Source organism: Chiloscyllium plagiosum, unplaced genomic scaffold (genome assembly GCF_037043375.1).
Source record: "Chiloscyllium plagiosum isolate Xiang-an unplaced genomic scaffold, Cpla_swu_hap1 HiC_scaffold_42, whole genome shotgun sequence".
NCBI classification, from domain to species: domain Eukaryota; kingdom Metazoa; phylum Chordata; class Chondrichthyes; order Orectolobiformes; family Hemiscylliidae; genus Chiloscyllium; species Chiloscyllium plagiosum.
In genome coordinates this window covers 8,720,100-8,746,325 of record NW_028270180.1, presented here as the reverse complement: position 1 = coordinate 8,746,325, position 26,226 = coordinate 8,720,100, and the positions used below count along the sequence as shown (strand labels likewise).

At 43.4% G+C, this 26,226-nt stretch overlaps 1 protein-coding gene across 1 annotated transcript in view; it reads right to left on the bottom strand.

Moving 5' to 3' along the window:
- Window positions 1-369: 369 nt before the first annotated feature.
- The window catches only part of LOC122542497 (sorbitol dehydrogenase-like), a 48,886-nt gene continuing 23,029 nt past the window's right edge, over window positions 370-26,226 (bottom strand). Inside the window, exons 6-9 of the mRNA XM_043680284.2 lie at window positions 26,048-26,113; window positions 20,511-20,686; window positions 18,656-18,777; window positions 370-705 (exon numbers count right to left, since the gene is read on the bottom strand). Of these exons, the coding sequence (XP_043536219.2) occupies window positions 558-705; window positions 18,656-18,777; window positions 20,511-20,686; window positions 26,048-26,113 (512 nt within the window). The 3' untranslated portion in view covers window positions 370-557. The remainder of the gene's footprint in view (window positions 706-18,655; window positions 18,778-20,510; window positions 20,687-26,047; window positions 26,114-26,226) is intronic.

Below are 26,226 nucleotides of genomic sequence, written 5' to 3'. Positions count from 1 at the left end.
CAGGGGGAGGGCAAGGGGGAAGGGGAGAAACCTTGCGTAAGAGGGATGCTTACGAATGACTTACTCTGCCAATCCACAGGGGCATTGACATTCTCTGTTTCAATCACGTTGTTTGCACTGCAATTAGGTCACGCACATTAGAGACGGGAAAGCGATAGGCAAATGGCAGATGATTAATTAGCTTCACAGCTAATTTGAGCTATCCTGAGGTCACAGAAGTCGTTGTACAAATACAAGTTTCTTCCTTTGAACTGATTCTGTTTATTTTATAAATCTCATTATTGATCGTATCAAAATGTTCACTGGAACCCAAAAACAAGACTCAAGGGGAGACTGAAGTTAAAGTTGGAGTCCAGGTGGAAACAGGAAGAAAATGGAGAATACAGCTTTAATCAAAGGAAACATTTTAAAAGTGCCAATTTAATTACAAAGCCTCCATGATTATCGACAAAACCCCCTTTCAATTGTTAACACATCGCCCCAGAGTTTGCTGCAGGCCATGAGAGTTAATGAGCCCAGGCTCACATGCTGAGGAACCTGTAAAAGGAGTCTTCCCCTTAGTCACATTTCAGCATCACTTTAATTCCTAGCCGTTTCCTTGTGGTCTCAAATGCCTCAATGGCCTGGTCCAGTGAGAAACGATGTGTGATCAGAGGTTTCACGTCCACCTTCTTTGAAGCCAACATAGCAATCGCCATGGGATACCTGATATGGAGAACACAGAGGGAACACAACAAATTAAAAGCAGGCCATTCAACCCCTCAGGCCTGTTCTGACAATGAATAAGAACACGGTTGGTCTAATTGCGGCCCCAACTATATTTTCAGATTTGATGCCTCAAAAACTCTTCAAAAGTCTGGTTGATTGAAAATGGACTTGATACAGCCTTGGATAGCCTCACGGTGGCCTGGTGGCCCAGTGATTAGCACTGCTGCCTCACAGCGCCAGGGACCCAGGTTCAATTCCACCCTCGAGTTTGCACATTCTCCCTGTACCGACATGGGTTTCCTCCAGGTGCTCCAGTTTCCTCCCACAATCCAAAGATGTGCAGGTTAAGGTGGATTGGCCACATTGCACTGCCTATGGTGTCCAGTGTTGGGCAGGCTGGGTGGACTAGCCAGAGGGAATGCCGGGGTAGGGTGGGTATGGGTGGGATGCTCTCCAAAGGGTTGGTGTGGACTCAATGGCCTGCTCCCGCCCTGTAGGGCTTTTCTGAATATGTTCAGTGACAGCCTCCACAGCTCTCTGAGGAAGAGAATGCCAAAAACTAATGATCCTCAGAGATATATTTTCTCTTCATCTCTGACTTAAATGAGAAAGCATTAATTTTTAAACCATGCCCGCAGTTCTGACACATCCACAAGAGAAACACCCTGTCAGCCACTACCCTGTCAGGTTCCCTCAGGAGCTTACTAATTTCGATATGATCGCCTCTCATTCTTCAAAATGCCAATGGATATGGGCCCAACCTATCTGACATTTCCTCATAAGATAACCACTTTATCCTCAGAATCAGACAAATGGACCTTCTTTGGACAGCTATTATATTCTTTCGGAAGGAAGCAGACCAAAACTGTGCAATGCTTAACCATACTTCATATTTTGTGTACCTAGCTGAATAACATTTGAAAAAAATAACTTGCATTCACACCAAAGCTGATAATACAAACACATTCCGAAGCACCTAATAGGACCCTATTGAACAAAATTTGGCACCGAGCAACATTGAGTTCAAAGAGATCAGGTTTTGAGGATTAGATTAGATTACCTACAGTGTGGAAACAGGCCCTTCGGCCCTACAAGTCCACACCAACCTGCCAAAGCGCAACCCACCCACACCCATTCCCCTACACCTAACACTACGGGCAATTTAGCATGGCCAATTCACCTAACCTGCACATTTTTTTTGGACTGTGGGAGGAAACCGGAGCATCCGGAGGAAACCCAAGCAGACACGGGGAAAATGTGCAAACTCCACACAGCCTGAGGCGGGAATTGAACTCAGGTCTCTGGCGCTGTGAGGCAGCAGTGCTAACCACTGTGCCACTGTGCCGCCCACTGAGGGGAGAGAGAGATGGGGTGGGCAGAAATATGGGGGAGAGGGAGATGAGAGAGAGATGGGGTGGGCAGAGATATGGAGCTAGAGGGAGATGTGAGAGAGATAGGGTGGGCAGAGATATGGAGGGGAGAGGAAGATGTGAGAGAGAGAGATGGAGTGGGCAGAGATATGTGGGGGTGAGGGAGATGAGAGAGAGAGATGGGGTGGGCAGAGATATGAGGGGGGAGAGGGAGATGAGAGAGAGAGAGTTAGGGTGGGCTGCGATATGGGGGGAAAGGGAGATGAGAAAGAGATAGAGGGAGAAAGATGATGCTTGAGACAGAGAGTTGGAGAGACATAGAGAAAACGAGGTGGAGGGAAGAGAAAGACAGGAAAGAGAGCAAATGTGAAAGAGTTTAAGGGAGAGAGAGTTATAGTCATTGAGTCATACAAGCACGGAAACTGACAATTCGTTCCAACCAGCCCATGCCGAACATAATCCCAAATTAAACTAGTCCCACCTGCCTGCTCCTGGCCCAAATCCCTCCATTCATGTACCTTCTTATTCATGTACCTATCCAAATGTCTTTTAAAGTTTGTGACTGTACCCACATCCAATACTTCCTCTGAAAGTTCATTCCATACACGAACTGGTCTCTGTGTAAAAAAATTGCTCCAATGCCTGTTTTAAATATTTCTCCTCTCATTTTAAAAATATGTCCCCTAATGCTGAAATCCCTCACCCCAGGGAAACCATGGGCTATACCCTTCGAGATTTTATAAACCTCTAGAAGTTCACCTCTTAACCTCCTAGTGAAAACCGCCCCAGTGAAAAATGTCCCAGCCTGTCCAGAGATGGTGGGAGAGAGAAGCAGATGGAGACAGAGAGATACACAGTTGGAGGGACAGTCATGGAGAGAGAGAGAGAGATGGAGGAACAGTGAAGTAGAGGGAAGCATTTCAGGACACATCAGAGGTTAGAATTGGAGAACAGATATGCTGGTATATCTTGGGGCTGAAGGAGGTTACTAGGACAGAAAGGGATTAAAGCTTAGTGGAATGTGAACCACAGTTTTAAAAAAGTTAAAATTTTGTAAGATGTGGGCAGAGCTCACAAGGAAACTGAATTCGTGAGACATAGTTGCAATGAAGTCACAATTATTTAGAAATCTGTTCTAAAACAGGCAATAAAATATGATCTTAGTTAAGTAAGAGGATTAAATATGATGCAATTGGGAACACCTAATTACTCCTTTAAGCAAGTACAAACAAACGAAAGCTCGGATTGTACAAGACTGAAGGAACTTGCAAAAGAGAAAGCTGATAAACTCACACAGGATGATGTCACGCTCAATGTTCCCTGTAAACTGTGCAGCTCAGAAACCACACACCCATCCCATCCTTCTTCATCTCCTGACCTCCAAACACTGAGTACAGACATCAGCACAGGAACATTTCAAATTAAAGAAAAATACTTCCTCCTTCAGTTGCTTTGTTAAAAACACTCACTGTATTTCTAATTCAAGCAATTCATAAATCTAAACAAATTGCAATAATTCTGCAGAATGAATAAAATCTGTATCTAAAAGCTCTGAGTCTGTTACTAGGGCAGTGTCTGCCGATCACACAGATTGAGAACTTCTTGAGCTGTCCCTCCCTCCACACCAGGAATATATGTCTGCAGTTTCTGTCGCATTTGTACAGGAGTTACATCAGTGGAGCTTTGAGCAAATTCCTGGCCATTAATAATTTCATTGTTTTTTTCTCAATGAATCCTTATCACAAAAATGTTCTTTTAATTGTTTAAGACACTGCCACCTCCTGTCACTTTGTAGCACTTCAACAAGTTCACCTTTTGCAGCACCAGGCATCCAATATCTGACCTAACCTTCTTACGGATATGATTTTATCATGGAGGCAACATGCGCCCTATGGTAGTGAGGTTAATACTAGCAGCACAGAAACAGCTACCACTTTTACAAAGGAATCACAGACCTGTTACGGTGAAAAGAAGGCCATTCGGCCCAGTGTATCCTCACTGGCACTCTGAGCACGTGGACCATGACATGCCAATCTCCTGCCTTTTCCCCATACGCCTACACATTGCTCCCATTTAAATAATTCACCAACATCACCTTGAATGCCTCAGTTGAATCATTTCCAGGCATTGCAACTCAGACCCTAACCATTCACTTCTCCTCAAGGCTCACGAGGCTGGAAGTTTGCTCTAGCACCACCTCGAGACCGGAAGTCCATGCTGAGGCCATGCCAGGCTGGGAGATTGCCACGTACCACCAGAAGGCCATCATGCCAGACCAGGAAGCCACTACACCAGGCTAAGGGGACACCTCGCCAGTTCTGTTTCCTGACTGGGAGTAAGGAGAATTTAGCATTGACAATCCACACTAACCTACACACCCTTGCACAGTGGGAGGAAACCAGAGCACCCGGAGGAAACCCATGCAGACACAGGGTGAATGTGCAAACTCCACACAGACAGCTGACCAGGGATGAGTTCAAACCCGGGTCCCTGGTGCTGTGAGGCAGCAGTGCTAACCACTGAGCCACCATGCCACCCAAGATATGGCTGCAATAACTTATCCACTGCTCCTGTGGATAAGTTATTGCACAGGGCACTGGGCTGTCACATCACATGAGTAGCATGACGCCCAATCTTGAACTCCTGTTGTAATTTTCGCAGCCGTAGTAATCCTGGGGTGTGTGAGGCTCTGGATTTGGGTGAAACAAGCAGAAACAGTGCAGCCACGAGAACAGGAACTCCTCCGATCCATGTGTAAGTAAAATCCTGATATTCCTGAAGCCAGTAATTTTAACATGGTAGGAGGCTGGAAGAACACAGCAAGCCAGGCAGCATCAGGAGGTGGAGAAGTTAATGTTTCAGGTGTAACCCTTCTTCAGGACTGGGGGTGGGTGTGGGGGGAACTGCAGGTAAAGGGTTGGGTGAATGGAGGAGAGGGAGAATGAGGTGGTGAGGTATGGATAGGTGAACACAGGATTAACACAGCGTCCTGCTCACATGCCCACTTGTCTGCCCTCAGCATGCTGCAATGCTCCAGCAAATCACAGTGAGAACTGGAGGAGCACTGTTTCATCTTCAGACCAGGCATGTTACAACCTTCTGGACTCAATACTGAGTCCAACACCTTCAGATTGTGAAACCGTTTCTTCCCTTTCTTTTAGCTTTCCTTGTTACATTCTCTGTCACTGAGTCCCCTCTCCCCTCAACATTCCAGTCTGTTCTTTCCTGTCTGGCAGGTAGACACACCATTGTTCTACCATTATCACGTTCTGATCACTTAATCTGAATGATCAATACACGTTCTACCTCAGCACTCTATTCCCCCTCACCATTGCATAACTACTGCCCCTTCACACTTCACAACAACTCTGATGAAGAGTCATCGCGACTCGAAATGTTGGCTTACTCTCTCTCCACGGCTGCTGCCTGACCCAGTTATTTCCAGCAGTTTTTGTTTTCAGTACAGGAGTTATCCTGTTCAGTTTTATTCTTTCCGACTTTTTTCAAGAACACAGAGGTCAATGACTGATATTTACAAGGAAAGGTTTTTTTTAAAAAATACTTCCGTGAAGCACTTAGTGCATTTCTGAAAGTACCATTCATATATTTAACCTTTGAATTTTATGAGTTGACTCAATACTTTAATTGTCAATTGATTTATAACAAAGAATAATACAGTCATGTCATCAAAAGATATCAAATCATAGAATCCCTACAGTGTGGAAAGAGGCCATTTGGCCCAATGGGTCCACACTGACCTTCTGAAAAGCACCCCAACCCATCCCTGCATTTCCTGTGGCTAACACACCCAGCCTACACACCCCCAAACACTATGGGCAATCCACCTAACCTGCACGTCTTTGTAGATTAGATTAGATTCCACCTGATGAAGGAGCAACGCTCCGAAAGGAACCTTGGATGAAGAGAGCGGTGGAGCTTCTCGTCAAAAGGAAAAAAGTAGGGTGGAGGAAGGTGGAGGAAGCTAGGGTCAAGCTCAGCTCTACAGGATTACAGGCAGGAGAGGAAGGAGCTTAAAAATGGTCTGAGGAGAGCCAGGAGGGGGCACGAGAAAGGCTTGGCAGAACGGATTAGGGAGAACACAAAGGCATTTTACACTTACGTGAGGAATAAGAGAATAGTCAAAGAAAGAGTAGGGCCGATCAGGGATAGCATAGGGAATTTGTGTGTGGAGTCTGAGGAGGTAGGGGAAGCCCTAAATGAGTTTTTTGCTTCTGTCTTTATGAAAGAAACGAACTTTGTAGTGAATGAAACCTTTGAAGAGCAGGTGTGCATGCTGAAATGGATAGAGATAGAGGAAGCTGATGTGCTGAAAATTTTGTTAAACATTAAGATTGACAAGTCGCCAGGCCCGAACCAGATTTGTCCTCGGCTGCTTTGGGAAATGAGAAATGCAATTGCTAAGCCACTTGCGAAGATCTTTTCATCCTCGCTCTCCACTGGAGTCGTACCTGAGGAATTGCATTTTTCAAGAAAGGAAATAGGGAAATCCCCGGCAATTACAGATGAGTAAGTCTCACGTCTGTCGTCTGCAAGGTGTTAGAAAGGATTCTGAGAGATAGGATTTATGACCATCTGGAAGAGCATGGCTTGATTAAATGCAGTCAGCATGGCTTTGTGAGGGGCAGGTCATGCCTCACAAACCTTATCAAGTTCTTTGAGGATGTGACTAGAAAAATTGATGAGGGTCGAGCTGTGGATGTAGTGTATTTGGACTTCAGCAAGGCATTTGATAAGGTTCCCCATGGTAGGCTCATTCAGAAGGTCAGGAGGAATGGGATTCAGGGGAACATGGCTGTCTGGATACAGAATTGGCTGGCCAACAGAAGACAGCGAGTGGTAGTAGAAGGAAAATGTTCTGCCGGGAGGTCTGTGGTGAGTGGTGTTCCACAGGGCTCTATCCTTGGGCCTCTACTGTTTGTAATTTTTATTAATGACTTGGATGAGGGGATTGAAGGATGGGTCAGCAAGTTTGCAGATGACACAAAGGTTGGAGGTGTCATTGACAGTATAGAGGGCTGTTGTAGGCTGCAGTGGGACATTGACAGGAAGCAGAGATGGGCTGAGAGGTGGCAGATGGAGTTCAACCTGGATAAATGCGAGGTGTTGCATTTTGGAAGGTCGAATTTGAAAGCTGAGTACAGGATTAAGGATATGATTCTTGGCAGTGTGGAGGAACAGAGAGATCTTGGGGCGCAGGTACATAGATCCCTTAAAATGGCCACCCAAGTGGACAGGATTGTTAAGAAAGCATATGGTGTTTTGGCTTTCATTAACAGGGATATTGAGTTTAAGAGTCGTGAGGTCTTGTTGCAACTCTATAAAATTTTGGTTAGACCGCACTTGGAATACTGCGTCCACTTCTGGTCGCCCTATTATAAGAAAGATGTGGATGCTTTGGAGAGGGTTCAGAGGAGGTTTACCAGGATGCTGCCTGGACTGGAGGGCTTATCTTATAAGGAGAAGTTGACTGAGCTCGGACTTTTCTCATTGGAGAAAAGGAGGAGAAGAGGGGACCTAATTGAGGTATACAAGATAATGAGAGGCATAGATAGAGTCGATAGCCAGAGTCGATAGCCAGACTATTTCCCAGGGCAGAAATGACTAACAGGAGGGGTCATAGTTTTAAGCTGGTTGGAGGAAAGTATACAGGGGATGTCAGAGGCGGGTTCTTTACACAGAGAGTTGTGAGAGCATGGAATGCATTGCCAGCAGCAGTTGTGGAAGCAAGGTCATTGGGGACATTTAAGAGACTACTGGACATGCATATGGTCACAGAAATTTGAGGGTGCATACATGAGGATCAGTGGTCGGCACAACATTGTGGGCTGAAGGGCCTGTTCTGTGCTGTACTGTTCTATGTTCTATGAAAGCTAGTGTGCTTCCAATTAAACCTTCGAGGAGAAAGTGAGGACTGCAGATGCTGGAGATCAGAGTTGAAAATGTGTTGCTGGAAAAGCGCAGCAGGTCAGGCAGCATCCAAGGAACAGGAGAATCGACGTTTCGGGCATAAGCCCTTCTTCAGGAATCATTCCTGAAGAAGGGCTTATGCCCGGAACGTCGATTCTCCTGTTCCTTGGATGCTGCCTGACCTGCTGCGCTTTTCCAGCAACACATTTTCAGTTCCAATTAAACCTGTTGGACTTTAACCTGGTGTTGTATGATTTTTAACTTTGTACACCCCAGGCCAACACTGGCATCTCCAAATCATGACTAAACACCATGGCATTTACAAATAGGAGCAAATTATTGCAGATCCTGGAATCTGTACTGATAACAAAAAATGTTGGAAATCACAGCAGGTCAGGCAACGTCCACCGAGAGGGAGCAAGCCAATATTTTGAGTCTAGATGACTCTTCATCTGAGCTCTAATAAACAGTCATCTAGACTTGAAACATTAAGCATGTTATTTAGAAAGTATTGACCAACACATTGCAAGAATGTTTGATTTGATTTATTACTGTCACATGCACCAAGGTACAGTGAAACATGGTCTCTTACGTGCTTTAGAGGCAGATCGTATGATACAAGTGCATCGGGGTAACAGCACAGAGTGCAGGATACAATGCATTCCTCATATCCTTTGAAACCCAACACCAGTCCTTCAGTTTATGTGCTGGCTTCTTCATTGTTCTCTCCAACTCGTACGCTTTGGTTTTTAATCATCCATGGGATGGGGGGAGGTGAAGTGAGGGTTGGGTGTGATCTCATTGCTGGGGCTGTGTGGGGTAGGGGGCAGCGTGGGTTATCAATGACAATAGGTTGGACATGCTTGGCATATTCCCACTGGAGATTAGAAGGATGAGAAGTGATCTAATTGAAATTTATAAGATCCTGAGGAGACTTGACAGGATATCTGCCCTCGTCGGAGTGACTAGAATTAGGGGATGTTGTTTAAAAATGAGCAATCTTCCAGTTAAGACTGAGGTAAGAATCAGGACCAATCAGAAGGTTTTGGCCTGCGGAACTCTCTTTCTGAGATAGTGAATGTTATTTGGTCTGACAGAGACATGTCATTGACTAACAAGGGAGTCAAAGGACTAGAGTCATAGAGTCATACAGTACATAAACACAGACCCTTCATGCCAAGCATAATCCAAACTAAACTAGCTCCACCAGCCTCTTCCTGACCCATATCTCTCCAAACCTTTCCTATTCATGTACTTATCCAAGTGTCTTTTAAATGTTGTAACTGTGCCCATATCCACCACTTCCTCAGGAAGTTCATTACTCATACGCACAACCCTGTGATGATGCTGCTCCTTTAACAGGATGATGTTGTACTTGATATTTTTTTCAGACAGGGTCATAAAGACACAGACTCCAAAACGCCTGCATTTGAAGGGTTTTAGGGCCAGTTTGATTATAGCTAACAGATACTGCCTCAGGCAACAGGCTTTCAAGTTAAAAAAAAGCTTGTACAATGAAAGGGAAGCGGCCATGTTTCCCAGCTCAGCTTTTCTCTGGTTTAGTCTGGCAATTAATTGAAAGCAGTCAGGCAGCTTTGAAGTTGCTGGATCCAAAAAAGCAGGTCCAAAAGCTGGACCCAAAAAAGCTGATCTTCTCTCTCTCTGATATCTCTCCTGTAGGACCCTGGGTTTGATTTTACTGTTTGTGCCAAGAGGTGTTTATGGGGATTGTTGCAAGAATTGGGAACAGCATTATTTAGTTGGTATAATCTGTTGGGTTTTGGACAGGTTAAGTTATTCAGTATTCTATTCTCTTTTGTTTCTCCTGGTGACTTTGTGACCTTATTACCACATAGTCCAGAAAAGTCCCAGTGTATGCATCCTGCAATAGTTCAGTTGCCTGAGTTTCCACTGGCTTTTCAACCACTTTAGGCAGCACTCCTACCTGTGAACCAGTTATATCATTAGCAAGGACAAATTATATTCCTGGAGCTAAGAGTTTGTCCAGTGCTCTTACCATGACTTCTCTACTCTTCACTGGACACTCTAACCTTACTTTGTATCTTTGAGCGATTCTTCTCTCACTGTGAATTCCCATTACTAGTACCTTTTCTGACAATGGTCCTTCAGAGATACATATCTCCTCATCTTTCAACATCACAGGTTGAGAGGATCCTGTATCTCTTAAAATTGTAACCTCTTTATCTGCTGTTATCTACTTGCTCCTTAACTAACCTCCAACCAGCTTGTACATTCTGGTGCACCTTTCTAGCTTCCACTGTGCTTTCCGTTTCCTACACCTGGCTTTCCAATCATTTTCCTAACCCACCAACACTTCATGTGGCCTACTTTATTGCAGTGAAAACACCACAGCTTTTTAACTACTCTTTCCCCTTTAATGGTTTCCTTTTCACCCTGTGATGTTATTCTGCTGAGCTTCACCCAAGCTCTACCTTTCCCTTTCCACGTGAGGATTTCTCTTTTCTCCAATTTCTGTCCGTCAAGGGCAGAAATTGATTTTGGAAGCTAAACTTTGATTAATGGATCAACTCACAGTCATCAGTCATTTCAGCTGCTAACCTTGCCGTTTTAACTCTCTGCTCTTCCACATGAGTTCTCACTACTTCAGGAAGTGAACTTTTGAACTCCTCTAAAATAATTGTCTCTCTAACAGTGTTGTAGGTTTGCTCTATTTGTAAAACTCTCATCCATCTATCAAAATTACTCTGTTTGAACCTTTCAAACTCAATGTAGGTTTGACCAGGGTCCCCCCCTTAGATTCCTGAAATGTTGTCTGTAGGCCTTCTAGCACAAGTTCATATGCACTTTCTTCACCTCCTCATACTCCCTTGGTACCTCCTCTGATAGTGATGCAAATACCTCACTAGCTCTACCTACAAGTTTTATTTGGATCAACAAACCCACATGATCACTGGTTATCGCATTTGTTTAGCCACCTTTTCAAATGCGATTAAAATGACTTCTACATCTTTCATTTCAACCATCTGTAGTTTGATAATATCCTTCTTATAATAGGGAGGAGGACAAGCAGGAAAGTCAGGTTAGGGCTTCCATCAGATCAGCCATCAAATGATGGAGCAGATTCAAGTCGCCGAATGGTCTATGCCTGATCCTAATTCGTGTGCGGACACCATTTGGAAACAAGCTTCTAATTGACCTCTGAAACGTGAGGCTATTTTCAGAGTGAGATTGAGTGGAGGGGCAGGGATTATAAAATAAGGGATCTAGCTCAACTCAAATTAATGGCCCATTAAATTCCTGGAGGAGCTGGTTAATGAGCCAATTGGGAAAACCAAACCATCTGGTGCACATTAACAGTTCACTGTCAGGGCCAGCGCAGGGAGTCATTCAGTGATGTGGCTTATGCACAAAATAGGGTGATTCAGCCTATCTTATGATTGACTGTCCAGCAACTTATATACACTATGATTCTTGGGCACTTGTACTGCAGTAGTAGTGACTATACCTCTTAACCAGGAGGCCTGGGTTCAAGTCCCATCTTCTACAGAGGTGTGTAATGACATCTCTGAACATGCTACATAGAAAATATCAATGCAGTGACACTGCTGACCTTCTAATCTCCAGTCTGCTCTACTCCACAACTTCTTTTAGAAGCCGTGTCACCATTGGAACCTGTCTTTGAGCACTGCAACCTGGAGATGGTTCCCATCTCGATCCAGTGACTGGCGCCAACGAGTGGATGTTGAACTTGGTGCCTGCCCAATCAACAACTTTCCATTTCACCCCATGTCAAAGGTCAGGAATCTGAGATGATCTAGGAATTAAATATTTCCATCTCAGGCCTGAATCAGCAGTTATCACTGTGATTTCCTTCTTTTGTAGTCCTTTCCCTTGCCTGCAGTGTATAAGATAGACAACGTTAGCCAAGTCACATGAGTACCTGCCGCATACATGATGGGCGGTGTCCTACGTGTGATGTGGTATCCATGTCGACACTCTGGCACATCTTGCAGTGTCTGCCATGACAGGGTTGTATGGTGTTGTCCTGAAAGGCTGGCAGCTTGCTACGAACAATGATCTGTTTAATGTTTGGTGGTTGTTTAAAGGCTAGAAGTGCAGGTGTGGGGAAGGTCTTGGCGAGGTGCTCATCCTCATTGAGAATGTGTTGCAGGCTGTGAAGAACATGGTGTAGTTTTTCAGCTCCTGGGAAGTACTGGACAACAAAGGGTACCCTGTCGGTTGCAGCTTGTGTCTGTCTCGTGAGGAGGCCATTACAGTTTCTTGCTGTGAGGTGAAGTGCTGAGGTCCACATCCTTGATGGAGATGCATGTGTCCCAAGAATGAGACAGATACTAAAGAGTCGTCCATAGTGAGTTTGATGGTGGGATGAAACTCATTGATATCACTGTGAGGTTGTTTCAGTGACTCCTGGCCATGGGTCCAGAGGAAGAAAATGTTGTCAATGTACCTGGTGTATAACACTGATTGGAGGTCCTGCATAGAGAAGAAGTCTTGTTCGAACCTGTGCATGAAAATGTTGGCATATTGAGGTGCATATTTAGTCCCCATGGCTGTTCTGTGTGTCTGAATGAAGAACTGGTTGTCAAAAGTGAAAAAGTTGTGATCAAGAATAAAGTGGATGGGTTGTAGGATGGTGCTTGAAGATTGGCAGTTATTGGTGTTGAGTAGTGAGGCTGTTGCCGCAATGCTGTCATCACGAGGGTTTGCTGGCATAGAGTGCTGAAACGTCCATTGTGATGAGGAATGTTCCTAATTCGACTGGTCCGTGGGTGCTGAGTTTTTGTAAGAAATCTGTAGTGTTGCAACAGAAGCTGGGGTTCCCCTGTACAATGGGTTTCAAGATGCCTTCGACATAGCCAGAGAGCTTTTCACACAGGGTCTGATTGCCTGATACGATAGGACGTCCTGGTGTGTTGGCTTTGTGTATCTTCAGAAGGCAGTAGAAGTTATCTACACGAGAAATACATGTGATGAGGGTGCATTGGAAGGACTGGATCCAAAGCCCTGATCAATGGGTTTAATTCACGAGTGTGCTCTTTGGTTGGATCAGCTGGTAGTTACCAGTAGTGTTCCTGGTTGTTCAGTTGTCGGTACACTTCCTTGCATTAGTCTGTTCTATTCTGAATGACGATAGCTCCGCCTTTATCTGCTGGTTTGATGACAATGTTGCAACTGGTTTTGAGAGTATGGGTGGCTTTGTGTTGTGATCGGGTGATGTTTTGCTCTACCTTGTGGGGACGGCTGATGAATCTGGCATTTATACATTTCCTGCTGGTTTAAGCGTACATGTCAAGTCCAGGGCAGCGGCCCTCTGGTGGGGTCCAAGTTGACTCCTTCTTTGGTCACTCCTCTACGGATCGCTGTGATGACTGTTCCAGTTCCTCAGTGGGCCCATTGGGATAACTGCTGGCAACTTGAAAGAATTCCCAGGGTCTCATTTGTCTGATTAATTCCTCCATGTTTGCTGCAAGACCCAAGGGGTCCATTTTGCTGGTGGGGCAGAAATTGAGACCCCTGCTAAGAACTTCAATCTCTTCCAGTTGAAGGGTGTGGTCCAATAAGTTGACCATCGACTTCCCCATGGTGATAACGTTTCCCACTGTGGTGCCAGGATGGGGCTTGGCTACTGCTGGTGGTGATGCCAAGTTTCTCCAGGTTCTTGTTCTTGGTCTGCATGTACGTGGTGTAGTTTTGTCACCTTGCCTGTTTGGCAATGTCCCGTTAATTGTACTGTTGTATGCTGAGTGCAGGCTGGGAGTGTGGACTCCATCTGAATTTCAAGGTTGTGGCACCTGCCGTGGAGTTGGTGCATGAGGTGATTGAGTTTGCGAGAGGTGCGATGACAAAGTCTCTCCATGTAATCTGTGTTGTAGGTTGACTTGAGTGGGTCTGTGATCCGTAATCCTTTTGGATCTTTCCTGCTTTCCTGCATTTCTGCAGAAACTTGATGTCCATGTCAATATGTGTGATCTTCCTGAATCTCCCAATCAGAGAACACTTCAGCGGTCAGGAACATGCGACTTCGGAACTTCGGGTGACCCTCCTCCAAGGTGGACTTCGGGACAGGCAACAAAGCAAAGTGGCCGAGCAAAGGCTGATAGCCAAGGTCGGTATCCATGGGGATGGCTTCAATCGGGATCTTGGGTTCATGTCACACTGCAGGTGACCCCACTGCACTACAAATACACACACACACATATAAGTTTATGAGGTGATTTTGTACTTGGCAGAATTGTATTTTGTTTTGCTCAAAAACTGCATGAATCCATGTAAGATTCTGTAAATCCCTTGGTGGGCGGCACGGTGGCACAGTGGTTAGCACTGCTGCCTCGCAGCGCCAGAGACCCGGGTTCAATTCCCGACTCAGGCGACTGACTGTGTGGAGTTTGCACGTTCTCCCCGTGTCTGTGTGGGTTTCCTCCGGCTGCTCCGGTTTCCTCCCACAGTCCAAAGATGTGCAGGTTAGGTGAATTGGCCATACTAAATTGCCCGTAGTGTTAGGTAAGGGGTAAATGTAGGAGTATGGGTGGGTTTCGCTTCGGCGGGTCGGTGTGGACTTGTTGGGCCGAAGGGCCTGTTTCCACACTGTAATCTAATCTAAAAAAAAAATCTAATCTTTTTTCGAAATAGAATCAGTCTGGACATTGGGGCACAGACAGCCTCACACAGGGCACCTTACACCTTCAATGCATTATCGGAGATGACATGGACCTACTGTTCAAGTTCACTTGAGACTGTAACTTTTTTAAAAAAGTTCTGGATTTTACAAATGAAAGAACTGAAACAACATGGTCATTCTAAAAGATGAGAGACTTAACGAACACTCCAGATCTTTTTCAATATATCATTTCAGTGGCATCACACTGTAAACTTTTGAGACAAATTCTGTGACTTACAATCTTATACTCCACAACCACCTGGTGAAGGAGCAGCGCTCTGAAAGTTAGTGCTTTCAAATAAACCTGTTGGAATATAACCTGGTGTTGTGTGATTTTTAATTAAAATAACTATGTTGATTTTGAGTGAAAATGCCCTCCCATTAGAAGTAAAGACCAGACCACCCCTCTGGTTGTTCAAAGTACTTCCACAGAGTCTTTCACACCAGTCTGACACGGTTAATAATGTCTGAGCTTAACATTGAAAGAAATTTATCTGAGTCGTTGCACTTTCAACAGTGCAACCACTCTCTTGACACTACAATTGTGTATTACAGTAAATTTTGAGGAATTAGAACCTCAACCTTTGGACTGTGAAATAAAGGAGGTACCAAACTAAGCCATGCCTGACTCTTATCAAGGGAACCTGAATGGTACAATTAGAAGCCAGAAACATTGTGCAAATGACTGAATATAGGGGAACTTGTGAGTCTCCACAATGTCCATTGTCAGATAACAAAGTTCTGCAGGAGCAAAGGACCAATTCAAAGAGAAAGCTTCTCGAATAGAACATCCTTCATACATGCTCCCACATAAGTTCCTCCTTGTGTGCAAAGTAAAAACATTTTCAGCTTTCCTACTCATTGATATCTCAATGTCAGATTACTCAACAATAATATTTTAAAATCATTCCTGTGAAGTCAGACCTTAGTTGGAACTATTCCAAAAATAAATTCTTGAAGTAATGTTATGAAATCATGACTCTAGAAGAATGTCAGAGACTTATTGCAACAGTAGGACATATGGAATTTATCTCTAATATGCAAATAAATGATATAAGGCCCATCCCTTAAATAATCACCTCTTCTTATTTGTCTTATATGGCAGGGTGTATTGTACAGGATTGTTACAGAAAGCAGGAAACTACAGACCAGTTAGCACAAAGTCTCTCACAGACAAGATGTTAGTCTTTATTACTGAAGACAAAACAGGAAGGAATTGATAGGTTCAAGCCAATCAGGAAGAGTCATCAAGGTTTTGAGAAAGGGAAATGCTGTTTAACCAACCTATACCTTTGAAGAATTGATTTTTGGCCCAAAAAATGTCATCAATGTGTCTCTTTTTTTCAACAGATTAATTGATGATGATCATTCTGCTGTTGGTGGGAGATTGCTATGTGTAAATTAGCTGCCAAGTATCTGACATTGTCAAGTAAGACAAATGAATAAGTGATCACTCTTCACAAAGCACTTAGTGCGTTGGGCCATTCCGAGGTGGTAATAGGCACTATATAAATGCAACCTCTTTCTTTGCTAATCAAGAAAGATACAAGAGCTTCCATGGAACTGAATGGCCAGTACCTATTGAATTTCCATTGGGCTTACAGTAATGCCTGCTCTGATGTGATGGTCAGTGAACACAACCAGGAAAGCTGATTACAAACCCATATTTCTTTCAGAGAGCCAGCTCATTTTGAAGAACTTCCATCAGTGAAACCTGGATAGAAATTAGAACATGGAAGCAGGCGACAGTACTAACACTTGGTCTTTAGGGCAGCAAAGTCTGAGTAGAACCGGAGTGCTGTTAATGTGGATTTTGAAGTTTGAGAATGCCTCATTAGTTTGGGGAGTAATAGATGGTAATCTCTGCAACCAGTTGTTTTCAAAGATTGCTTTTGAAAAACTAGCATGCATTTTGGAGAATGGAAATACTACGTACCAAATTGCTATCTTTAATCTCTTGAAAGATATAATTATTTTAAAAATGAAGCCAACCACACTTAAGATGAATGTATATGCAAAAGTCATATGTTTCAACTTAATTCACCTCTGTGTTAACACATTTCCCTTTCCCCCAAACTCTGACTTGCTTGTCAACCCTATGTCATGTCACCAAAACCTCCAGGATTGTCCTGGAGATGTTAAAGATGGATCTTCAGGACAATGCTGTAGGAGCCTTCAAGTAAAATCAAGGATGTCTTGAAAAATAACATTTAAAAAAATTATTTGAACAGGTTTGTTTGCTGGTTGTGAAAAAAATACTGCAAAGGACATAATGTGAGTCTCCTTACTTTCTATGTGTGTGTGTCTGGTCCATTCAGTTATTAGACCCTCCCGGTGCCTCAAATAAATGTAAATATAGTCTTGTGCAAGTTACAAGTGGCTTGGGTTTGTTGTTGGATAGAGTCAAACTCCAATGGTTGTTTGTTTCTTCATACCCTATTGTACAGAACCCAACTGCTTTAGTGACTATGCATGTACAATAGCAATATTTTTATGAATAAAGCATATTTTTGAAATTTAAAAGAAGTGTGAGGAACCCTGCAGGACTCTGTCCACTGAAGTTGGTGAATCTGAATCTGTGTCACTCTCAATGTTATTTTACACTGAATTTCACAGCATCTCCCAGTGTCTGCAGGCTACCATACATTCACTTTTGCACCAGTGAGAGACAGTTTCAAATACAGAGCAGCAGTAAAAAAGGTGAACAACTAATCACCACACCAAAGCTAAGTGGTGTGCAATAGGAATACTAAGCAGAATATTAACAGCTCTCCCAGGGGTGGGTTTGAAGGTTGTGGGGTGGAATTTAATCCAGTGGAATATTGCCATTTGGGAACACCATCACCTTCCAGCATGACCCTTATTAAGCCCCTGGCTAGAGGATTTGTGGTTGCCCTCCCCGTCCTGTCAATTGAGACCCTTAAATGGGCAATGATCTCTGTACGAGGAGTGTCAACCCAGATTATATACGCCAAGGTCTGTAGCCTTCTGATTCTGAGATAAGGAAGATACATGGACACCACAAGCTCCTTCAATCATGTTAAGTGTCAAGAGTAGTAGGATAAAGAAAATATTTAACTGAAATGAGCTTAAACTGTAACTTAGCATTCCATTGTGGCAAAACATTCTGGGTGATCTTTAAATATCATACACCTGTGTCTCAAAGAGAGTCAAAGAATGGTTACAGAGTAGAAAGAGACCATTCGGTCCATCATGTCAATGTCAGCTCTCTCAAGGGCAACTCATGGAGTTCCACTCCACTCCTCTCTCACCCAATAGACCTGCAAATATTTTTCTTTTTGGTCAGTTGTCCAATCACCTTTTGAGAGTCACGATTGAAGCTGCCTCTACCACAGGATAAAAACAATGACTGCAGATGCTGGAAACCAGATTCTGGATTAGTGGTGCTGGAAAAGCACAGCAGTTCAGGCAGCATCCAAGGAGCAGTAAAATCAACGTTTCGGGCAAAAGCCCTTTGTCAGGAATATAGGCAGAGTGCCTGAAGGATAGAGAGATAAATGAGAGGAGGGTAGGGGTGGGTAGAACTGTCTCCAACAGACTCTCAGAGAGTGCATTCCAGATACTAAACACTCAGTGCCTAAAAGAGGAAACCCTCATGACACCGTAGCTTCGTTTTGCCAATCACCTTAAACCAATGTCCTCTGGTTCTCAATCATTCTGTCAGTGCAAATGTTTCTCCCTATCTGCTCTGTCATGTGTCCACTGATTTTGAAGGTGTTCACTTCATTTGAAAATGGTTGCAGATAACAGAGAAAACAAGAGCAGGAGCAGGCCATTTGGCCCTTCAAACCTGCTCCCCCATTTGATACATTCATGGCCAATTGTCCAACTCAGTCCCCTGACCCTGCTTTCTCCCCATATGCTTTGATCACTTCAGCCCTGGTTTTCAAATCTTCACCTTTAATTCAGATTAAAAGCCAGGAGCAAGTTATTTTGTTTCTGGAGCCAGGAACGTGCTAGTACTTACGTGTTGCAGTATCGGAACATCCCACGGATATCAACCTCTCGAATGGCTGCATTCAGCAGGGGGACAGTGACCAAAGCTTCACCATGACCAACGAGGAGGAGAGTCCCACCAGAGCGAGTGGACTAAGGGAAATATTACACACATGAGCTAACAGGGAGGGAAAAGCCATGCTGCTTAGTTTGAAATTAATTTTCACAAAGACATGGAATGACAGATCGATGAAGCACCTCAAAAAATATGGTCAAAATAGCCAGAAAACATAAGTCACATTTTTAATACTTTACCAAACTTTAGACGTGATGGCCTAATGGCATTAATACCAGACTATTAATCCAGAGACCTAAGTTATGACCTGGGGACTCAAGCTGAAATCCCACTATAGCATATAGTGGAATTTCAATTCAATAAAAGTCTGAAATTAAGATTCTAATAATGATTCTAAGATTCAAACCATTGTCAACTATCGGAAAACTCATCTGGTTCCTTAATGGAAAAGGAAACTGCCATCCTATCCTGGTCTACCTGACATGTGACTCTAGACACACAGCAATGCATACTGTAGTTGTCTCTTAACTGCCCTGTGGGCAATTAGAGATGGGCGATAAATGCTGACCCCAGTCTGTGATGCCCTCATCCTGTGAAAGAATAAAAAGAATTCACAGCTGGTGATCAAGGATCCCATACCGTTAGGCAATCAAGGGGCAAAAATTCAAGATGGTCATGAATAAATCCAATTGGGGAATAATTGGAAATGTATTTATTCAGCGAGTAGTTGGAATTTGGAACTCACTACCACTGACAGGAGTTGGTGCAAACAGTCAAAGTGCTTTCCAAAGAAAATTAGATGAGTATTCGAACAGGAAGATAACCTGACAAGCAGATGGAATGGGCGGATGTTTGTGAGCAGCACAGCATAATGGGACAAATAGCCTGTTCCTGTCTTGTACTTTATACTCTATGTAATAAATCACCTATTGGTTGAAAGATGATTATTACATAGAGTACAAAATACAAGGCAGAAACAGGCCATTCATTCCATTAGATAGGAAATCATAGAAGAGTGAAAAGAGTTAGATTTGAAAATGCGAACTGTTTCTCTCTCCACAAATGCTGCCAGACCTGCTGAGACTTTCCAGCACTTGCTGTTTCATTTCATTTATTTCTTCGGTATTTGGCTCCTTCTTCAAATGGTTGGCCTGGTCATCACGCGGTGTTAGGATCCCATGCTGAGAGGGTGGTTAAGAAGGTGTTTAGTTTGTGTAACCTTCATTGCTCAGACCTTTGAGTATAAGAGTTGGGATATCATATTGAGGTTGTACAGGACACTGGTGACGCCCTTTCAGGAGTACTGTGTCCTGTTCTGGTCGCTCAATTATAGGAAGGATATTGTTAAGGTGGAGACGGTTCAGAAGAGATTTACCAGGATGTTGCCGGATATGGAACATTTGAGTTACAAAGAAAGGCTGGGACTTTTCCACTGAAGTGTTGGAGGTTGAGAAGTGACCTGATAGAAGTTTATAAAATCATGAGGGGTATAGATAAGGTTAATGGTAGGTGTCTTTTCCCTAGGATGGAGGATTTCAAGACTAGGGAGTACATTTTTAAGTGAGAGGAGAGAGATTTTAAAAAGACTCGAGATGCAATTTTTTTACGCAGAGGCTGGTTTGCTTGAGTACATGAATAGGAAGGTTTGGAAGGATATGGGCCAGGAACAGGCAGGTGGGACTAGTTTAGTTTGGGATTATGTTCGGCATGGACTGGTTGGTCCAAAGGCTCTGTTTCCGTGCTGTCTGAGTCTATGACTCAGTAACTCGATGGTGATAATACAAGGATGTTGATTTAATGCAGTACTTACATAGACTCCGGCATGGACACAGAACTCAGCACCGGTGCATTCGATTGTTGTATCTGGCATGCATTCAAGAGCTTCCTCCACTTTCTGGGCAAGATCCTTGGGCGTCTCCTTTGCCACCACTATGGTAAAATCAGCACCCACCTCCTTCGCCTTCTCCAGACGTGTACTTGATAAATCTAAGGAAACAAACTCATCTTTGTTCGCCAGCACAAGAACACCTTCAGATGCCCCGGGTCAACAGTGAATAAAAATAGCTATGCTTCATCACTGATATGTATCGAAATTGGTAAAGGTTATTATATCAGAACGATGGAACTATACTCTCTCACTGGTTTCTCCATTTGCAATGGCTTTTGCTGCTATCAATGGTGCCCTCCATTCACTCTACACTTTCACTCACTCTCCCCATTCTCACTGACTCTCTTCAGTTTTACTGACTCCTCTGTCTCACCTGAAACAAAATGTGGAAAACAGCATGATCTTTGTGCTGCGAAGCAGTTTGATATTTTCTTACCAACAGCTGGGGAAAAGAAACAAACTATACAAAATGGAAACCGATTGAAAATCAAAATAAAAGAGCTCTGCGGAAAAGGTGAGAGCGATAAGCTGAGCAAGATGCTAAAGTGGTCAAATAAACATCGCAAAGGAATAGGAAGGAAGTTTTGTTTTCTATTTTGGGGAAGCAAACATCGAAATTTGGAATTTGGGTGCAGCCAACATGTTAAATTTGAAAATTCACTCTTTCTGCTAATGTCAAGTTACATTCAGATTCCCTGTGGATCTCAATAGCATCATCCAACTGCCAAATGGGAACAAGTGAGAGTAAAATAATCTAGATCCAGAGGAAGCATTGCACTCACATTGACAAGAAAATTAGTTTCAACAAATTCAGTCATCACACACATCAGGGGCTCCCTATCCAGGAATACCCAGGCTCAGACCTAACCATGGAAGAGAGCGTGGCAGTTGGATCAAACAACCTGCGCCGTAAACTCTGTTTATAGCTACTTCGGTCAGGCCCATCAGGGCCTACAAGTAAGGCCACTCAATTGTCCTGACTCCACCTCCCCCTAACCCAATGAGCAAAAGCACAGATAAACCAGTAAGAAGCAGTCCCTTCAAAAGTATGCTCAGCATTTATATGGAACATGATTAAACTCTATAACTATTTGAATTGAGCTGTTTAAGACAGTTTATTACACAGCAGGTAGGACTTTAAATCAGAAGTAAGGACACGACCACTGTGCCCTTCTTTATTGATATTTTCCCATCAACCTGCTCAGAGATGTTATGGCACAGGTAGGACTTGGATCCAGCCTCCTGGCTCAGAGGCAGGGACACTATCACTGCACCATAAGAGCCCAGCTCTTTATCATTTTAATCAATTTGGTCAGATGTGGCCGGATATTAATCCTTTCTGGCTCAAAGGTAAAGTACCCAACACTTTAAAAAAATATTTTCCCATAACCCACCGGCTCAGAATGTTACTATACAGCTTTGGAGTAGATTAGATCATTTACAGTGTGGAAACAGGCCCTTCAGCCCAACAAGTCTACACCGACCCTCCGAGCAACCCACCCAGATCCATTCCCCTACATTTACCCCTTCACCTAACACTATGGGCAATTTAGCACAGCCAATTCACCTAACCTGCAGGAGGTAGGGACACAACCATTGTGCTACAAAACCTTTTGAACTCTCTTTTGAGCAATCACAACAAATTAATTGAAGAACAAAGAACAATACAGTACAGGAACAGGCCCTTTGGCCCTCCAAATCTGTGCCGACACATTTTGCCCTTCCATACTAAAACTGCCTTCACTTACAGGATCTGAATCCTTCTATTCCCTTCCTGTTCATGTATTCGTCCAGGTGTTTCTTGAATGCTGCTGTTGTGTCTGCTTTCACCACCACCTCTGGCAGCGTGTTTCAGACACAATTACAATAAGTGATATTTAGCAACATCTTAAAGGGACGCTGTAAATATAAAGCAATTATAAAAGAAAATCTAAAATTAAAATAAAAATTTCACTGGGATGATGTCAGTTTTTCTTCTAATACCATGTACTTGGATATCCTTCACCTTAGGTTAAACATAGAATATGAGGGAGGCAAATTTCAGGAAACTTTGTTACTTGTGGGCTGTGTCAGTATTGTTGGAGATAGAGGGCAAGAGATGTATTCAGTCAAAACAATGATTAATAAACCTGTAATAGATCATGGAGATTTGTGAGTATTGTATGATAGGTGCACCTCACTGACAGCCATAATCATTTAGCCCCTGCAATTGATTTGTGTCTCAGTTACATGCATTGCTCGGGGTAGACATACAGAAAGTTCAAGGCCACACCGTAAAAGGGAAGTGGGTAATTGTTGCTATGAAGAGCTATTATGATGCCACAGAATGAGTTCATGATTTTTGAATCAAAATCTGGAAATGGGGTTGACTGACAGACCCATTCATGCAGATTTGCTTTGTCTAACAGAGATGCATTGTTTTTGGCAGAAAGATGTTCTTTTTCTTCTATTGTCTGCTTGAAAGCAGCCCTGACATTCAGCGCCATGATCTCCACCACGGGTTGGGGTAAGGAGGCAGGCCTGACATTCAGTGCCATGATCTCCACTACAGGTTGGGGTAAGGAGGCAGGCCTGACATTCAGTGCCATGATCTCCACCACGGGTTGGGGTAAGGAGGCAGGCCTGACATTCAGTGCCATGATCTCCACCACAGTTGGGGTAAGGAGGCAGGCCTGACATTCAGTGCCATGATCTCCACCACGGGTTGGGGTAAGGAGGCACATCCTGAATGTACCCTCAGCTGGGATGGAAGCTGAACCCCATGCAGTTGTGACCAATCTGATCCACACTGGCTGTCTAGGCAACTGCGCCAACCACACATCCACCAACCCCGTTAGGATGCTGAGCTGCTATAGTGACAGACACTTTAACAAGTATGCTGCAGTTTGGAGCATATCAGTAATAAAGGATCCAACATTTTTCCATGACACTGTTGGCCAGGACAGTCTCCTGCTCTTACTACCTGCAGCATGTGTTGGATCATTTACAGATTAACACTTAACCTGTTTGGCTGCGTAACGAACACACCTTCCGGGAAGGCTTTGGAAAAAATAATTTACAAGGGTATGATGGAAAGCAGAAGACTGGCACTGGAGAACGGTGCTCATTTGAAATGCCAGTGTAGATACGATGGGCCAAGTGGGCTTCCCCTGCACCCATCACATCTCTGTGATTCATGGGCTGTAAATTCCTACAGTAGGACTTGAACCCAGTGCTTCTGGCTCAGAGGTAGGGGCACTACTCTTGTGCCCCTTTATAAACACGTTAACACTTTTTTAAAAAAAATCTTTAATGGCATGTGGGTATCGCTAGCTAGGTCAACATTTATTGCCCATCCCTAATTGCCCAGACAGAATTAAGAGACAACCACATTGCTAAGGGTCTGGAGTCACATGTCTGCCAGATTGGTAAATATGGCAGTTTCCTTATTGAATGAGATGTGGTTTTACAACAATCAACAATAACCTCATGGTCATCAATTAGACTCTCAATTCCAGAATTTTGTTGAATTCAAATTCTACATCTATCATGGCAGTATTTGAACCCGGGTCCTGAGAACATTACTTGGATCTTTGGATTAATAGTCTAGCGACAATACCATGAAGCCATACCTCCCAAATGAAAGAATGGTTGAGGATAGAAGACCATAATAACAATTAATTTACAAGTTGAAAATTAAACCTGTCCATCCCGACACAGCAACACTATAATGTAATACAGTCATTCGCCACTCTGGAAAAACAGTCTCAAATTTCGAAACAAGTCGAATTCAAGTCCACATAAAGCTCAGAATAGTCAACAAGTGAAGAGAGCTGGAGTTTGTTTTTCACCGCTTTTCACTGACTCCCATGGATTGTAAATGATCCTGATCCTTTTCTCAATCTAAATGAGGGCTCGGTTACCAGGTTCATCAAGGTGCTACAGATCAATGACCAAACGTAATTCCATGAGGCTGCTGTTCTAGATTCAGACTGAAGAAAGCAGAGGGATATGGAAACCTTCCCCTGAAAAAATTCGATCTGAGTCCAAGTTGTGACAGAAACAGACTCAAAACAAGGCCTCACACCTAATATGCATTGTCTGACCTGAGATGTTACCTACATTCTGATAAAATCTGAAGTTATCTTGGGGCAGTGACTTCAAAGAAGTTCTGGGATTTACATATTAATCAATCAAAACCTGCATCTCCATTCTTACTGATAAAAGTATTAATAGCCATCTAGGTTTCTTCAATATATTCGCAGACCCTGTATGACCCTGATTCATGCCACAAGCACTCTCTTGGTTAGTACTACCACCTACTGGGGTGTGGTGCCTCGAAAGATATTGAGTGACTATGCGAGGTCTGGGAGCAAGAGTTGGAATGGTAGATCCCCTCAGAGACATGGGAGGACATTTTGGAGAACGCGAGAACAATCTCAATCTGTAACAAGACACACACCATGCAGTTGAAAGTTCTTCATAGGGTTAATTTGGCTCCAGATCACCTTGTGAAATTTAAAAAGGGAACATCTCCAATGTGCACCAAATGTAAAATAAGCATAGGTACCCTCACTGAATGTTTATGGACATGCCACAAGCTTTGTAGATACTGGTGTGCTGTGGCAGGAGTAATAGAGAGGGTCCTGGGGACTGAAGATAAGGCAGTCCCGGTCTCTCTTGGGCTTGCCGAATTTATCTTCCTTAAATGCACATGGGAAAAAGCTATTTAACATTCTCACTTAATGTGCAAGGAAGAACATTCTGATGAGCTGGGTGACTGAGAACTCTCCAGGTCTGTTAGGGTGGCATGAATTAATTATGGAACACATCCCTTTAGATTTCCTCACAAACATGGTGCACCATAAAATGGAACTTTTGTATAAGACATGGCAGCCCTTTTTGAATTACCTGGAAGCAGATTTGTCTGCCATTTTAAATAGGACTTTTGTTTAGCCATGATGATTAGGTTTAGTGAGCCTTGTGCCCTGAGAGGAAGAATCGTAAATATATACAGGTATAATAATTAATGGTCCCAAAGATTGGGAGCTTCGGTATGGTTGCGCTGAGTGGCATTATTTATTTACTTACTTATTGATTTGTAGTTTTGATTTGTTTTGGAGAGTAGGGTAGTAGTTTGTTCATTGTAATGGTCGTTATAATTTTAGATTGTTACATTTTTGTAATTTCATAATTTTGTAAAGAAAAACTTTCTCAACAAAAGTATTTTTTAAAAAAGCTGTATGACCCTTTGATCTTCTACTTATAAATTCTGTGTCCGATGTATTCTGTCTCTCTAGCTGCCTGAGGAAGGAGTGAGGCTCAGAAAGCTTGTGGTTTCAAATAAACCTGTTGGACTATAACCTGGTGTTGTGTGATTTTTGACTTTTTCCACCCCAATCCGACACCAGCACCTCCACATTATGAAAAATACTGGCAGTAAAGTCAAGTGAGATGAGAAAGATGAAACTGAGTCTTACCGCAGACCACTACCTGAGCCGCACCCATCGCTTTGGCAACCAGCAGATTGAGAAGTCCAATGGGCCCTGTATAATTAAGTAGGGATGCAGGTCAGTCTTGACATGGCGACTGTTTTCACACTGCCTTGAGTGACAACGCTTGGCCGCATGATAACTGCTTACCACCAAAGCTACCGAAT